This window comes from Lontra canadensis, unplaced genomic scaffold (assembly GCF_010015895.1).
Source record: "Lontra canadensis isolate GAN:19392208 unplaced genomic scaffold, GSC_riverotter_1.0 scaffold46, whole genome shotgun sequence".
Classification (NCBI taxonomy): Eukaryota; Metazoa; Chordata; class Mammalia; order Carnivora; family Mustelidae; genus Lontra; species Lontra canadensis.
Genome location: NW_022631040.1, coordinates 13838763 through 13856380, shown reverse-complemented (window position 1 = coordinate 13856380; position 17618 = coordinate 13838763). Strand labels below are relative to the sequence as shown.

The 17618-nt window shown below is 47.2% G+C and overlaps 1 protein-coding gene across 2 annotated transcripts in view; it reads right to left on the bottom strand.

The window, feature by feature from the left end:
• The window catches only part of MIA3 (MIA SH3 domain ER export factor 3), a 55351-nt gene extending 38153 nt beyond the window's left edge, over positions 1-17198 (bottom strand). For both annotated transcript variants that reach the window (XM_032872970.1, XM_032872971.1), the window contains exons 1-5: positions 17020-17198; positions 13760-13893; positions 9332-9418; positions 3941-6686; positions 1650-1892 (exon numbers count right to left, since the gene is read on the bottom strand). In XM_032872970.1, coding sequence (XP_032728861.1) covers positions 1650-1892; positions 3941-6686; positions 9332-9418; positions 13760-13893; positions 17020-17152 — 3343 coding nt within the window. In that variant the 5' untranslated portion in view covers positions 17153-17198. The remainder of the gene's footprint in view (positions 1-1649; positions 1893-3940; positions 6687-9331; positions 9419-13759; positions 13894-17019) is intronic.
• Between the last annotated feature and the right edge of the window lie 420 nt (positions 17199-17618).

Genomic DNA, 17618 nt, shown 5'->3' with positions numbered 1-17618 from the left:
AACTGCTGACAGCGTGGGGCGGGGGGGGGGGGGTCTGCCTAAGAGGCAGGATTCCAGCATTGCCTGAAAGGGTTTCACCCGCAGAGGTGATGGGGAGGGATTTCAGTTTGAATTACTTGAGTCTGGGACACGTCTTAGGAAACCACTAGAAGTTCAAGCAGTAATTAGTGATGGGTGGGGCAGGGGCCTCCTGCGTCTCCTCCAACCAGGAGACTCCATTCACTATTGATCTGGGAACCTGACCTCTGAAGTGTTCTGTGTCAGGCGAGCATCTCCTCGCCAGAGACGCAAGAAGGGATATTTGCGAAGATGAGCCTATAAAGGCAGTCGATGTTATTTTGTGACAGACCTTAAAGGACAGGGCAAAAAATCTGCTTTTAATTCTGCAAGCAGAACTTTTCCTAGCCCTGACAGTTTTTGAGCAAGAGAATAACAAGACTTCATGGTGTATGACTCATTTTCAGTAAGGAGAACCCTTCTGACTGAAAGTTTAGAACCAGAGAGGATGATGCATGAATGTTCCCCTGGAACACGGGAGACGTCTGATACGTCATTTCTTCTAGAATTTGCAGAATTCCTCCCCACGCTGGCTTCTCTGGTACTCTGAAGAGAGGGGGAGGGTCCAGCCAGGGCTAGAGTATCACAGGGAAATGCTACAGCCACGGTTAGAGACCACAACTTCTAAGAACACAAACACGGTAATGAAATCACGCCACCACAGCGGACACACAAAACAGCACGACCAACTCTTCTTCATTAGAAACCATGATACCATTACCGGGGCTGGATTATTGTTTTAAACATTTTCCTCAATTCAAGGGAAATGAGCTGCTCTCAACTGACTGACTGCTGTGCTCTGTGATGCAGTTATATGGACCAGCCACTCGGGACCACCACACACTGCCAAGTCCTGCACTGTTCCCTATGGAGAGATACCAGGTGTAAATGTCCCCTCCACTGTTTTTAAAAAGGTTCTTGCCGAGTCTAGGCAGCAAATGAACAAAAGAGCTAAGCCACAGTGTAATCCACTGGGGGCAGGGCAGGGTGGAGGGGACTAAGGAGTGGGGAGGAAACATGGAATTTGTGAGTTTCAGCACAGTGGTTCTCAAACTTTCAAGGGATCAGAATTTCTTAGAGGGCCTGTGAAACACAGCTTGCTGGTCTCCTCCCCCAGAGTTTCTGATCCCTCTGGTCTGGCTGAAAACTGTTTATTTTCTACTGTGTTAGAACATAAGGCTTTTTAGAATAATATTTTAGAATAAAATTATTCACATAAGTAATGACAGCCAAACACTGGTTTTTGGTTAGAGTCTCTGGTCTTTTTCGTACTGCTGATCTCCACCTGCCTTGACTCCTGCTTTTCTTTCCCTTCTGGGGTTTCTTATTTCTTAAACTCACTCATTGAGCCTCTTTTATTCTCCCTTCTGATTTCCTACCTTTAAGAACAAATGTCCAGGGGTGCCTGGCTGGCTCAATTGGTAGAGCATTTGACTCCTGATCTTGGGGTCATGAGTTTGAGCCCCACACTGGGTGTAGAGATTACTTAAATAAATAAATATAAAAAGGGGGGGGAGAACAAATGAAAAAGAGCACAGAGCTCTTCTTTATGACATACCTCTACTTCATAGAGAAAAATCTGCAAGCTTTACCTGGGTCTATGTCTTTCTCAGTATTTGGCTCCTGTGACACGTCTGGGCCACCCTTGTCACCAGTCACAGGTTGATCCAACTGGCTGGGCTCTTTGAGAATCTGTACTTTAAGGTCCTCTGCATTATCTTGTGGGAAATTGTCTTCTGGGTTATCTTGTGGGAAATTGTCTTCTGGGTTATCTTGCGGGAAATTGTCTTCTGGGTTATCTTGTGGGAAATTATCTTCGAGGTGTGGCTGCCTCCCTACAGGGAAGAAGAATGCATTGGGCTGGCAAAGCCTGCTGACACTCCCCACTCTGCCTTTCCCACTGGGCAGCTCTGCCTCACCATCTACTGCCCGCCCCCCCCCCCACGCTCCACTACTGCCCTCCACATCCTGGTACCCCAGGGAGCACAAGTGAGCAGGGAAGTAAGGTTTCAGCTGCTTTAGTCTCACTTCACAGACAGCTAAAATTCATAAAGCAACCCTTCTTCTAAGTATTTTATAAACAAACACATTTATGGTAGGGTCTTCAATAACCTAACTTTCCTTGACAAATCAACACATCATCACACAGATAAAGGTACAGAAGAGAATCCAGTCAAGTGCAGAAACATGAAACATCTACCCCGCGCAGGAAGACCATGAACTCCTTCATGCGTGAGCTTGCTTATTTCCCAGAGCTGGCACAGAGAAGCCCATTACGTCCAAAGGCAGTCTGAAGTACCTCTCAAATATTTCCAGCGCATTTCTAATCGTCAAAGAGAGGGAACCCACTTCTTTCCCCAAGAGGCTCAGGCCATGCCCAATGCAACCCACAGCAAAGATGAATTCCTTTAAAGCCTCCTAGTTTACCCTGAAAATTCATTACAGTGCTTGCATTCTAATGCAAAACAGATCTGCTTTGACTATACACAAAAATGTTCCCCTCCCCAAATTCTCCGGAAAAATTCGTCCTCTGAGAAGACACATTTATTCTTGTGACTTTATGTCTCCCTGGTACTCTATCATACGTCTCAATTCAAACACCTCAGTCTGAAAAGCATGGGGACACAGAACAGGGCATGGAACGAGGAATCAAGTTATATCAGAACACTGGCTCAGGGTCTATTCCATCACTATTTACAAAAAGGCTTCTATCTGTCGAGTGCTGCATCAGAGAGCTCTGCGTCCCCAGTTCAGTCACTGATTAATCTGAATGCAAGAATCCTAGGGCCCAGCAGAATTTAACCTAAGTGACGGCTCCAAAGAGGCAAGAAAGAACATGAAACCCACAAAAGATGAAAACGGGGCGGGGGAGGAGGGTAGGGACTAGATGAAGACCTCGGGAAAGGTATCAATTTAAACGTTATTCCTGGGGGCCTGGGTGGCTCAGTCAGTTAAGCATCTGACTCTTGGGTTCAGCTCAGGTCATGACGCCAGGGTTAGGAAATCAACCCCCACATTAGGCTCTGAGCTCAGCGTGGAGTCGGCTTGAGATTCTCTCCCTCTATCCGTCCCCCCGCTCACTCTCTCTCTCTCTCAAACAAATAAAACCTCTTTAAAAATAAATAAAAAATAAACATTATGCCAACTAATCCTTGGTCAGAGAGCACTTAGTTTGTGCTTAAGAAACTGTGTTCCAAAGAGCCCTTTCAGAGGCCCAGGGATAAAAGGCACAGCACAGGGAATCCAGTCAGTGGTGGGATAATAGTGTTGTAGGGAGACAGATGGGAGCTACACTTGCAGTGAGCACAGCAGACTACATAGACTTGCAGAGTCATTATGCTGCACACCTTGAAACTAATGTAACACTGTGTGTCAACCAGACTTCAATTAAAAAAAGAATTTACTTGGGGTGCCTGACTGGCTCAAACAATAGAACATGCAACACCTAACCTTAGCGTCATGAGTTCAAGCCTCATGTTGGCTGTAAAGTTCACTTTAAAAAAAAAAGTTGTTTTTTTTACTAAGTTAAAAAGAAGTTACCTTTCATAATTTTATATGATGTATTTTGTTAACAGGTTTACTTGGTGTATCATTTTCTTGTCTATAGCTTTCTCGTTCTCTGCTTGTCAAGTCTCCTTTCGAAAATGCTACCAGTCCCAACTGTCCGAAGGGGAAAACAGTGAGAAATCCTTACCCACGCTCCGGCCTGGAAGAAGGCAGGAAGGGACACGTGGACGTCACAGGGCTGTTGTCCCTTACCTTCAGGCACACTGTAAACTGGTCAGAGCTTCAGAAATAAGGCAGCAAGCCCTCCAGCAGCCACGCACCGCCCCCCCCCAGCTTCTCAAGCGCACCCCCACGAGGCCATAGATGGGCACTTTACCTTCCATGGAGCCGCTCCAGCCTTCGGGCGGGCGCTGGGTTGTGGTCGGGGGTTCCTTCTCCTCCAGCACTGAGTGTTTGTACCTGACGAAATAGATCAGGTCTTGAATATCGTCCAGCACCGCCGCCTCCTCAAATACGTCATTGTCCTTCATTCCCAGATCTCTGCTCTCAGTCACACGGGCGTCCAGCATTTTCTCCGCGATGCTCAGAATGTGGGACTCGGAGGCTCGGAAGACCTTATCCAGAACCTTTTCCACGTTATAGGGCAGGCTCTCCTGTTGCGCGGACTTCAGCCTTGACGCCAATTCCTGGAACATGGCTTCCAGCTCATGGACATCAAAGTACTTCCGGAGCCTCTGCAGAGACTGCTGGTCTTTAAAGAAGCTGCCGATGATAGGCAGGTCCTCCACGTCGTCGCTGCGAGCCGGGGTGTGTGTACCGGGCGCCCGGGGTGGCCAGTCACCTTCATGCTCCTCGGCGCCGATCCCCTGGCTCTCTGTGTCCGCGAGCCCCTCAAAGTCCTCCTGGTCCTCCTCCAAGAGCTCTCCTACCCCCGGCTTCCGCGTGGATTCATCAGCGCGGTCTTCCTTAAAATCATCGGTATCTTGATTCTGAAACATTTCACCCAACTCTAGAGTCTGATTTTTCTTGTCAGGAGAGTCCCTGCCCTCAGAGGCCCTCTGTGCTTTCGGAGCTCCAGGAGGGCTTTCTGTTTCGGACGCCCTGCCCCCTGGGTCTGCCCTACTGCCCAGAGTTTCACTTTGTCTGTCAATTTCCAAAATATTACCAGTTTCTGCATCAGATTTAATGGCGCCTACAACAGCCCCTGGGGGGGCCGGCGGATAAACGTCTAACCGCCCACCCTGGATCTCAGGGCTTTTTTCTTTAGACTGTTTTGCACTTAGAGCATTTTCATCCTCCAGGAGCTCTTCAGGGCTGTCATCGTCCTCTGCCTCTGGTCTCTCAGTATGGACACCAGGTCCCTGCGGGCTCTCTGTCTGGCCTGTTGCCTCCACTTCCTGAGAGCCCGCCTCGGGCTTGTAAGGAGCAACCTCTTCACCAGAGGAGCCCTCCTGGGCCTTGTCCCCCAAGAGCCTCCTCTCCTCACCTGTCTGCTTGTCTGCGGCCACCTCTCTTCCTTGTGGCCGGGAAAGATTTCTTCGCCCAAGGGGACCCTCTTCTTCCAGTTCTCTTGGCAACCCGACTTCATCCAGAGGGGAGGGTCTAGGCTGATCCTGAGTTTGAGGACGCGGTTCCTCTTTCAATTCCTCACTTGGACGTTCCACTGACAGCGAGTGCGGCTGAGGCCCCCCTGCTAGAACAGGTACTTCCTCCACCTTGTCTCTGGACGTGTTACGCTGGTGACCTCCCAACCGTGGTACAACACCCAGAGCCACCTGTCCAGGCTTTTCCTCGTTCACTTGACTCTCTGAAGCTTCAGGTTTTGGTTCATGTTCTGAGCCCCCTCCCCAAATCTGCTCTCCAGGCTTCTCTTCACGGAGCATTCCTTTTGAAATGTGAACAGCTGCTCCTTTTAGGTCATTTTCTTTGTTGTCAAAGGCTGATGCCAACACTTCTCTACCCCTTCCAGCAGCTGGCAAAGAGCCAGGGTCGCTGCTCTGAGGAGAACTGTGAGAAGTCATGCCTTCCTGCTTTTGCCCCTCCAGCCCTTCCTCAGCCTGTGCCAGGCCCCTCTTGGATTCCTCAATGTTCCTCCCTTTTTCTGTAATGTGAATTTCCGGGTCTTTGTCATTATTTGTTTTAGGGACATCCACGGTCAAAAGACTATCTTCTGCTTTTTTAGGGTCAATAGAATCCGTGGCTGATCGTGATTTCCCCAATTCGCTACCTGGGACAAATGCATCATCACCCTCCTCTGAATCAGAGCTCCCTAAGTCCACACCTGTTTGTCTGTCACCGTCTGTGAAGGGGAGGATAATATCCTCCCAGTTTGTTACTACATTTTCCTCATAGTTTTTGATGCCAGGGGGCTGAGCGGCCTCCACCTTGTCCTCTTCATCTGAACTCTGCTCTCTATCCGCTGAATTGTTCTCAACTGTAGATGTCGCTGGAGGTCTCACATCTTCATCTTCGCCGTGTGTGAAGGTCAGTAACAGCAGCTCATCAAAGTTCTCTTCGTTCTCCTCTTCCTCCTTGGCCACTGTGTAATACTCTGTGTCCAATTCCTCATCAAAATCATCTTCTAAGGAAGTAACGAGTCTGGTTGTCTCATCATCAGATACAAGTGCATCAGCAGTGGAGCCAAATTTGGTTTTTAAGTCCAGAGTCATTTCCTTTTTTAAAAGTTTATAAGCATCGATCTTCTCCTGTTCACTCGAGACCTGAGAACCATGGCTGGTTTTGTTGTTTTCACTTTCTGACACTTTTAGTTTATCCTGTAGCATCTCCTCAAAAGGTTCAAATGAAGCTGAGTCTCCCTGAGCGTGACCTGCTTGACTGTTTACATGGGGGTGGTTCTTCTGAGCCCCAGATCTTTCCTTGAGTTCCTTAGTGTTTTCTGAGAAGACGCTTTCACTCTCCTCTGAGTTAACTTCTTCTGGTTCTGGTTCAATGTCACTTTCCTCAAATGCTTCAGGAGGGGTGTCCCCATGCTGAGGTTTTTCTATACCTTTCTCAGAATCTCCAGTTACAGAACTGTATAATTCCAAAAATCCTAAAAGTTCTTCTATGTTGTAATTATCAAAATCATCTCTTCCCCCATCAAAACAAACAAAATCTGTCTCCTACAAGAGGAAAAAAAAAAGTCAGCATGTTACTAAGTATCATAAGAGCAAACTCTTCCTCATGCTAACAGAGGGGATCTCATACTGGCTCTGGAGGGGCCTCTGTGCCCACCTTGGGCAACAACTCTTCTTGGGTAGTGAAGGGATACAGAAGTTGAATCCACTTCTCCCTGCTTCCCTGCTTCCATGCAGAAGGACTCCTTCCTAAGTACTACTCCTGACCGCCCTTCCCTGTCTCTTCCCCCAGAGGAAACATGATTCATGTGGCTGGTGTGTTTGCCCTGCACCATCCCTATTTTCTGTTAGGGACCCGCTGGAGGGAACACATATCCTCCTCCCCACCGCCCCCCGACACCACTCCACTCACTGTCAGTTTTACAGGGACAGTCCTCTGGGGGTGGCCCCCCATTAGGCAGCTCTGTCTGTGGCCAGGCAGTCTGTCTTATTCTTGACTACAAAGTTAGAAAGCCCACTATTTCTGCAACCTGAGCCATGTTCACTGAAAGGCTTTATCAATAAATAATAGTGACAATTTGGTCTCCATGTGCCTGATTCCTGGGTCTCTCAATTTGAGCACAAGTGGAGAAAAAGCAGGGTGTCATTTGTTGGGTTTCCCCCAACTCCCAATATCTATGCCTGATGTTCTGGAAATTCATCTCATAACAGTTTATGCAGAAGAAGCTCGAAGGCCACCCAGCTTCCCTATCACTGTGCCCTCTGGGCTATACTTCTGTTTACCCCGCTAGAGACAGGCAGAATCTCCTTGCTGTCAGGATCTAAGTCTACACAGATTTTTTTGGCTCATATTTTCTTTATATGGAAAAGACTGATCAGCTTAGGAAGTATCTTATTAAAACACAGAGGCATGGGAACTAAACATATAAAGGCACAAAGAAGGGTGTCCAGGGGGCTCCCCACTTAATTCTAATCTCAAATACACCATGAAAACAAGATACAGGAAGGAGTATACTCTAACTCTAAATCTGGGTTCTAGGTGTCATTAAGATCTGCTCTCAGAGCTATTTATAAATCTATATTCTTCCTTTCTTCCAATAATAAGCAAATTGATATAAAATGGGCCATACACAGAGGGAAAGTTAGAAAGCCAACAAAGATAATTCTCTTCTCCTAACTAAACTTTCACAAAAGTCTGAGGAGCCCCTGACCAGTGCAGTAGGGATAGATGATTTCTTCTTTTCATCACTTGTGTTTCCAAGCTATTTTCATTTCTTTTTTTTTTTTAATTTTATTTATTTATTTGACAGAGAGAGATCACAAGTAGGCAGAGAGGCAGGCAGAGAGAGAGGAAGGGAAGCAGGCTCCCCGCTGAGCAGAGAGCCCGATGTGGGCTCGATCCCAGGACCCTGGGATCATGACCTGAGCTGAAGGAAAAGGCTTAACCCACTGAGCCACCCAGGCACCCCCCAAGCGCTATTTTCTTAATACTGAGTGAAGCGTGCAGTGGGAGGTACAGTAAGAAGGCAGGCTCCCAAACTAGCAAGGTCACTGGGGCCGATAGCACGGCTGTCTTACACCTCGATCCTGGGGCGGGGTGTCTTTATTAGGAATGAGGCCAGACTCATTCTGGGCTGATTTTATGACCCTTGAGATTATCGAGAAACGTGAAGGACAGCACCGGCTCTAACACCACGTATTCTGTCCGTCTCATCTAAGAATGGCCTGAGGCCAGGAGCACCCATGTTCTACAGCCCTGCAAAGAACTGCTCAAGGATTCTTGAATGAAAGTGAGTGTCAATTACTATAAATTTTAAAACTCCAGAAAAGAGTTAGCAGGACTGAGGATCCTCACCAGCACAGAGCCACGGGTCAGCGCACTCAGTGAATTCTGTGCAGGGTACGCAGTCAGTACTGTGCAGATCTGAGACCAGACCTCTTCCTCTCAAATTCCCTGTTCCAAACCTATACCATAACTACACCCCCAAAATCACTAAAGACTCAGTAATAAGAAAACCAACGTAAATTGGCATTTGTGGCCTAGTACATAATGTAGGGTTCAATTTTCCCTGATCTCTTTATACTTAAAATGTCTAAGAGCTATTCAGTGAGTGGCTTCCTAATTGAGATACCTTCTCCTTTTGTTTCTAAAAAAATTTACCTCTTGGGGTGTCTGGGTGGCTCAGTCGGTTAAGTCTCCGACTCTTGATTTTGGCTCAGGTCATGATCTGAGGGTCATGAAATCGAGCCCTGTATTAGGCTCAGTGCTCAGCGTGAAGTCTGCTTCAGTTTCTCTCCTTCTCCCTCTGCCCCTCCCCCTGCTCACGCTTGCTTGCGCTCTAAAATAAATACATTTTTAAAAAAATGAAAGTAACTAAATAAGAAGATCCTGAATTCTTAATTTTTTTCTCATATAAAGCAGCGAAGAAAAACCCTATCTATACAAGTACACATATTAGACAACTACCAAATAATGAGAGTCTCCTATAAATTCTTTTCAGACTCTTCTTTCTTCTTTTTTCTATTTTTAAAGGTAATCTGATTCTAAATTAAAACTTGATACACACATGTGAACTTGGTTTTTTTTCCTGGCCAAAACACAAAGACTTTCAAAAATCATTAACTGACTGTCACTGATGAATTTCAAAGGCAACTTATAATTGAGAACCAAAAAAAAGTCCATAACTTACATCTGCTGGAACCTGTAGCTCCTCCTTAGTATATTCATAGACTACCTGGATTAAATCCCTTGGAAAATATCCAAAAATACGCCCCACCTATATAAAAGAATGGGCAAAAGATAAACACCAATCAATATTCTGTGTGAGAAATACAAGGGGCAGACTTCTTAGCAGTGAGAGGAAATACACAGGTAGGGAGGCATAACCACAAGGGACAGATAGTTGCCCTTAAGATTACACAAATTATTATTCCAATGAAAATTAAGTACGGACTATCTTAAAGCCAACTCTTCTAAAACCACTCAAGTTTCCCTTCAACATGCAACTTAATTCTATTTTTTTAAAATATTTTATTTATTTATTTGACAGAGAGAGAGAGAGAGAGACAGCAAGAGAGGGAACACAAGCAGGGGGGTGGGAGAGGGAGAAGCAGACTCCCCGCCGAACAGGGAGCCAGATGCAGGACTCGATCCCAGGACCCTGGGATCATGACCTAAGCCAAAGGCAGACGCTTAACAACTGAGCTACCCAGGCGCTCCCAACATGCCACTTAATTCTAACCATAGAGCACATAAAGTCAGATTTCTCAAGTAGATAAAAGACCTACATAAAAGAAAGTTATTGTATATTTTGTTACTATGCAAATCAGGGGCACCTGGCTGGCTCAGTCAGAAGAGCGAGTGACTCTTGATCTCAGGGTTGTGAGTCTGAGCCCCATGTTGGGTATAGAGATCACTTAAAAATAAAATCTTTAAAAAAAAAAAAAATGAAAGCTGGTTAGAAACACAATTGCAAATAACCTCTAGCAATAATTTACCAGCACATGTCACAGCTTTGGCTCATAAACTGGTACTCAGAAGTCTTTTTTAAACCAGTAAACAGCCATGAAAATTAAGTAAAAAGAATATAAAATTCCTAAAAATATGTGATTAATAAAAAGCAAATATTTATTGATAGAATGGGCTATAGTAGCTTTTTCAAAAACTAGATTTTCCAGTATTGGGGGAAGAAAATAAAATTCATACTAATGTATATATCAAGCTGTAGTTTCATGCAAAATAAACCTCTAGAGAAAACAACACCATTTACCTACAGCATTAATGGCTAAAATACATAAAGTGTGTCTTCTTGAGATGCATATACTGTCTTCTACTGGCTGCATCTGAAATTGAAAGCAGATCTCTTCCAAGGAGGCTGACCCAACACACCAAAGAAGAAAAAGGCTATCTTATCACCAACTCCTAAAATATCCTCATTAGGAGTGCTGCTGTTATACCTGGCAAATACGAGAAAGCCAGTCTTTGTACTAGAATAGGGTCCTGAAGATTAGATAAGACAGGGCAATTAAAAACTACTACACTGGCAGCTAAAATCTAAAATTCTACAAAACCAAAAAGGACTCCAATACAAAACTAAAAAACAGAAACAAGAATGATTTTGAAAGCTAAGGGAAGAGAATTTTTAATTTCTTAAAGCGTAAGTTTCATGAAGTAAGAGGAGAGACTGAGAGAAAATATACTTTTTTTCCTTTTCAGGAAAATTTTATTAGGAGAAAATCTGGGGGGGCACCTGGGTGGCTCAGTCAGTTAAGCGGCTGCCTTCAGTTCAGGTCATGATCCCAGAGTCCTGGGATCGAGTCCCCGAATCGGGCTTCCCGCTCATTGGGGAGTCTCCTTCTCCCTCTGCCAGCTGCTCCCTCTGCTTGTACTCTGTCTCTTTCTCTCTGTGTCAAATAAATAAATAAAATCTAAAAAAAAAAAAAAAAAGAAAGAAAGAAAGAAAGAAAAAAAAAGAAAAAATCTGGAAAAGGGAGAGAAATCAGAAATACATGGATAAAGGAAATACATTTGTCTTTGTGTAGTCTCTGTCCATTGACACCACAGGTCATATAAAACTCCATATTTTGGTGGTGTCTGGCTGGCTCAGTCGGTAGAGCATGTAACTCTTGATCTGAGGGTTGTGGGTTCAAGTCACATGTTGAGTATAGAGATTCTTAAAAATAATAAAATCTTAAGGAAAAAAAATCCATATTTTTACACTGGGGGGGTGGTTATTGTGTCTTAGGATCTGACAAAAAGAGGTTCAGAATCATGGACCCTCAGGACTGGAAGTCAGCTTTATTTCTAATTTTGTTTCCATATATCATCCCTCCAAGGAACTGCTGATTTGACTGGGGAGAATCAGAACATTTGTTCAAGAGAATAAATCCTGCATAGGCTACTATCAGGACAAATATAAATTAAGTGCCTCTGCCCAGAAAGGGAATATTCAAAAGGAAGGTGGGTAAGACACGGGCCCTTCCCTTATGGGGTTTATGACTTTATAGGAGCAAAGACGGTACACAAACCAACTGTAATACAAAGCAGTAAAAGGGATGCCACGTGAGCAGTGCAAACAAGGTGCCACCGGAGTGATCATCAAACAGCACAGAGCCCTCTGGCTGGGTGCTGAGAGCAGTGCTTCCCTAAGGAGGCAGCAGGAGCAGTGACCTCGGCCACAGGAAAATGCAAGTCAAGCTCATGTACCAAATGCTCCAACTTAACCACCTCACTGTACAAAAAACATGCAGCCTAGGTACACAGAAAAAAACGTTCCAAGAGTAAAGACTATCAAGAAATCTCATGTAGTTGAGTTGAAGGAGATAGAACATATCCTTCTTTGTATCTACGGATTCGATCAGGATTCTGCCCAAATGACAAGGGCTGAACCTGACCCATTAGTTGGTCTTTCAAGAGTCCCCCCTAGGAACCTGGAACACCAACAAAATTAATCTACTTTTCCTTGTGTAGGTTTCTCAAGCCTTATTTTCTGTGGTGTGGTATTTTATTGAGAGGGAAAGTTTTGACAGTGGGGACTGGGTATTCCTAAAAGTTTGAACAATCCTAAGGACATCAACGACTCTTACAACTTTCAGTAAATAAACAGTCCACACATCACACTTTTTAGAGAGGAAAGGAAAAGAACTCATCAGCCTCTCAATTAGGTCCCTCCTAGGGAATCTCCTCATTAAAAACATCAAAAGCATGAGCATTATTTACAACAGCCAATGGCACGCCTGGGTGGCTCAGTCGGTTGAGCATCCGATCTTGACTTTGGCTGAGGTCATGATCTCTGGGTCCTGGGATTGAGCCCCAGGTCATGGGATCAAGTGCCCCATAAGGCTCCACGCTCAGCAGAGTCTGCTTGTCCCTTTCCCTCCCCCTCCGCCCTGCCCCTGCAAGTGCACTCTCTCATTATCTAAATAAGTAAATAAAATCTTACAATAGCCAAAAGGTGGAAGCAACCCAAGTGTCCACCAACTGATGAGTGGATAAAGATGTGGCACACACACACACACACACACACACACACACACACAGAGCAGACTATTACTCAGCCATAAAAAAGAACTAAATCTTGCCTTTGCACCCACATGGATGGACCTAGAGGGTATAATGCTAAGAAAAATAAGTCGGTCAGAGAAAGATAAATGCCATATGATCTCACTTGTATGTGAAATTTAAGAAACAAAACAAAGGAAAAAGGAGACAAAACCAGACACCCGAATACAGAGAACAAACTGGTGGGTGCCACAGGGGAGGTGGGTGGAGGAAGGAGTGAAACAGGTGAAGGGGATTAAGAGTCCAGTTATGATGATGAGCACCGAGGAACACACAGAATTGTGGAGTTCCTCTACAGCACACCTGAAACTAACGGAACACTCTAAGTTAATTATACTTGAACAAAAAAATTTTTTTACAAAAATCAGAGCGCAATGGAGTCATCGGTTTCCATGTCTGCCCTCAGGGCCCCCTAAAATCCACTGGGAAGACAGCAGGTGGGGGAACAGGTGTCCAGGAACAGGTGTCCAAAGAGCAGGAAAAGGACGACCCAGAAGTTGCGAACAAAACAAGGAAACAAAACACACACAATGAAAGGACATCTTGATTTTTTAACAGACTCATAACAGTACAGATGGTTAGGTAACCGGTCCCAGAGCTGCCAATCTTTCACAAATATTAATAACTTAGAAAAAAATACACATACAGTGAACTTCAAATGTGAACACGTGAAACACTGTTCTGAACAAGGTTTGCAGGATTAAGTCTAATGCTTCATGCACCCTTCTGTCGTGAAGCGCAAAGTTCAGAATTTTCAGGTTTCGCCACTACACCCTTTCCTATGGATGCAGCATTCACAGTCAATAAGGCCTGGGACTTACTGCTGAGAAGCAGCAACCAGAAGCAGTTTGGTTCTGTTAAAGGATAAGAGCAGAGCCCCTTCCCGGGGCCAGGCCTGACGCCTGCCGGGGACACACAGCCACCTTCTGCTTTCCCAGTCTAGCAGAGAGGACCACTGAACTCCATCAAAGACCCCAGGAAAAGAGTTATTTCCTTCTACAGTGCTAAACAAGCCAATAAAAAGTAAGAAGATAAAGTGTGTCAAATTTGTACTTACACTTCCGGCCCAAACTTCAGGTGGTCTCCCTGCCAGTTTATAGTACACATATACTGGGTCCCCTTTTTTAAAACTCACGAAACGACAATCCGGACCTGTAAAATCTTCTAGAGCCTCCCCCCGGTACATTAACACTGTATGCACAGACAGGGGGGAAAAAAAAGAGAGAAGAACAGGTATCAGGATTCAACTTTCACAGTCCATTCTGATTTATCAGGCAATAGGAGGGTGTCCTCTATTCTGTAAACGACAGCCAAGTTTCTCCAGTGCTCTCTGGAATCAATTGCTCTCAATCCATAGGCTCTGAGTATCTAAAATCTTTAGAGCTTTATCGTTATTTATCATCCCCCTACGAGCAGAGAGACGGCCACTTTCCCTGTTTTTCCCTACGGATAAACAAAAAGCAATGAGTCCACCGCCACACATAGCTGGTGTCAAAAGAAACTCTTGGTCCCCTCTCTAACCTTCTTGTCCTCAATCTCTGCTCTTCCGCCATAAAAAGATTCATGGCACAATTGGATGAATTCAAGGGCAGATGCTGGCTGGCTTAAGCATGGCTACACGAAGAGGTAACAGGGGGTGGGGGAGAGCACCCAGGAACCCCCAAGGGGTCAATTAACTTGAACTAACACTAAAAGGCACTGTCGTTAAGGGACTGTAAGTACTCCCATGCAGTAGTAAACACTGTTGACTTCATTACACTGTTCTCCCCTTACGGTATCTGCATAAGTAAACGGGAAAGGACATCACATCCTATTACCAGTCCAATCACATGAAGGGGTAACGTCAAATTATTATGAAAGTAATGTTCACCGTACCCACCATTACAAAGGTTTCATCACGAGAGGAAGATAACCTTCTGTATTTATGGCTATAGACAAAATCACAAGTGGGCATCACATGTTGCTGAACAAGCAAAACTCTGAGAAATGTGCAGTAGGTACCTTCAGTCTTAAAATGCAGGACTTAAATCACACTTGGTCTAGAAAATAGTAGAAGCAGCATTTTTTTCTTCTTGTTGGCCAAATCTGATACAAGATGAAATGGATACTAGATACAATTAAATAGCAAAAAAACCCAAACAAACAAACCAAAAGAAAGGTGACATGGAAAGAACACCCTTTCTTAAAGCCAGTGAGCCACAAATACATTAAAATGTATCTTTAGGGGTGCCTGAGTGGCTCAGTGGGTTAAAGCCTCTGCTTTTGGCTCAGGTCATGATCCGAGGGTCCTGGGATCGAGCCCCGCATCAGGCTCTCTGCTCAGCAGGGAGCCTGCTTCCCTCTCTCTTTGCCTGCCTCTCTGTGCCTACTTGTGATCTCTGAATGTCAAATAAATAAATAAAATCTTTTTTAAAAAATAAATAAATAAAAATAAAATGCATCTTTAAATACATATCTGAGGGACGAACAGATAGATAGGAGGGCAGTGATGTGGATTTTGAAGCTAAAATCCACACTTGTCAGCAACCTAATTCAGATATAACTGGGGGAAAGACCAGACTGAAGGTGATGGACAATTTAAAGATCGGGGATTCTACTGCAACTGGAAATGGCAATGTTTGTTTCCCACTTAGAAGAGATCACTAAAAAGTTGTAACAATAAATTAGATGACAACATTACCACACACTGTGGAACAACTTTCTGAAAAACACAGGAGAACAGTGCGATCTCTCTCTCTCACACACACACACACACACACACACACACACACACCTTACTAGATACTTTATGCAACAGGCGGGGCTACTGCCCCTTGTGTTTTGGTTCTGTCTGGACACATGCCATTTCTCAAATTCTGCGACAAGTAAGGGCACTTCCAATCCCCGTCTCTGTACTGGGGAAGCATCAGCGATGTGACTCTTCAGAACTCTCCGGTTCTGAGGAATCCTAGTAGGGGGGTGCTTGGAAGCAAAGAGGGGCAAACGTTTGGTCTTAGCCAACCCCGCCTGCTAATCACCTGGGTTTGCTCGGAGAAAACTGAAGGGGAGAAGTGTGGAAGTGGCCCCGCTTTCGTGGTGTTGGGTGACGTGTTTCAGCCCCGGGGTTATCTCTAGGAATGGCTTAACGCAACGATGCCTCCCGGCTTCCTGTTCACAGCCTTGCAGAGATTCAAACTCTCCCAACTATGAAATTTGATTTTGAATAGCACCGATTTGAATATAAATAGCTAAACCGCAGGCATACGGCCTTTCCACATGAACATTTTTCTATACGTGTTGTCTACAATTTTTGAACAACCGTTTCCGAACGCGGTGATCACTAAGTTACAAGGTTATTCAAGACCCTCCGGGAGGCCCAAGAATGATCCCGGTCCCACAAACACTTGGGAAGAGACTCCAACAACACAAGTGACTCAGGCTAAGGCTGGTCGTGTTTATGAAAATAAATAAATATTTATTATGATTTCTTTAAGAATCCTCTTCATCTGACTCCGGAGATCTCTGTCCTCCTCACCGCCCAGAGTCCATCCCCCGCCCCCAGTCCAGGACTGGGGCACAATTCCGCTTCCTGCGCAAAGAGGAGCTGCCGGTCCCAGGTGGCCGATGCAGATTCTCGGCCTCTTTCGACAGCAAGATGCTGGCCTTCCTTAGGTGCCCTCCCCGCCTGGCTGTTTGCAAGGAGACTTCCAAGCACAGAAATGACAGGATTGAGGCAGAGCCGAGGCGGAGACCTTGGAATACCCTGCACGCCTGGGCTCCGGGCTCGTCCCAAACCCGAACTCCAATCCCTGTCAAAAGGCGGCACGAGCCCCAAATCCGAGAGAAGGAGTAGGGCGAAGGGGCAGCGCCAGCGCCCTCCCCGTCCCCACCACCAGCCTGCGGCCGGGAAAGCACCCGCCGAGCCCTCCGCGAGTCTGCGCCCCGACTGCACCCACCCAGGTCCCCGCGGCGGGGGCAGGAGAGCGCTCGCTGCAGCGCGGAGAGCCCAGGGCGCGCGGCGCGCACCCCAACTGCTCCGTCTCCCCTCGGGGCCGGGCGGGGAGCGGACGCTGCGAGCCGTCCCTGGGGGAACCGGGGGCCACCGCCACCCCAAACCCCGCCAGATCAGCGGAGGAAAGGAAAGGCCGGCAACAAGTGGGAGGCGCAGCCCCCTGGCCAGCGCCCGCGGGAGCCGAGAGCCGAGGGGACGGCGCGGGGCACCGGCAACTCGCCCATCCCCGCGCCGCGCCCGCCCGGCCTGCGCCCCCAGCCGGCTCGTGGGGCTGCCCAGCTCCCGCCCCCGCGCGGCCCCGCCGCCGCCGCCCTCCTGCCACTCACTGCTGCACTCCTCGTCCGCGCACAGTTTGTGCTCCGCGAAGCGCCGGCTCGTGTCCGCGTGTGGCTGGCCCGGCACCCGCCAGGGCTGCCCGAGCAGGAGCAGCCAGAAGAGCAGCCGCGGCGCCGCAGCCATGTTGTGGTCACCGCGGGGGAGCCGGCGGCGCGGAGGCGGTGGCGAGGCCGGGCGGCCGCCCGCGGGCGGGGCCGAGGGCGGAGCGCGGCGGGCGGGGCGCGGCGCGGCGGGGCGGCGCCGGAGGCCGCGGCGTTCCCCGCGACACGTCAGCACGGCCTCGGCCGGGAGCTGCGGGCGCCGGAGGGGGCGTGCGCTCTCCCTCGCGCAGTTCCGCGCTCGCGGCCCCCGCGGACGGCGGCCCAGTGTCCCCTCGCTCGCCCGGTCCCTTCGCACTCGCCCTCCGCGCCGCGGCGTTCGTCGCTCACCCCTCTCTGCGACCTTTGAGCCCTCATCCCGCCAACCCACTACGGGGTCCTTTTCTGGCTCCTTCTCGCAGCTTCTCATTTCTGGTCCAGCCCGAACCAGCCCCCGCCCCCCGCCACCCTCACCCCCATTCTTGGTTTGGTGCCCCCTTTTCCGAACTACC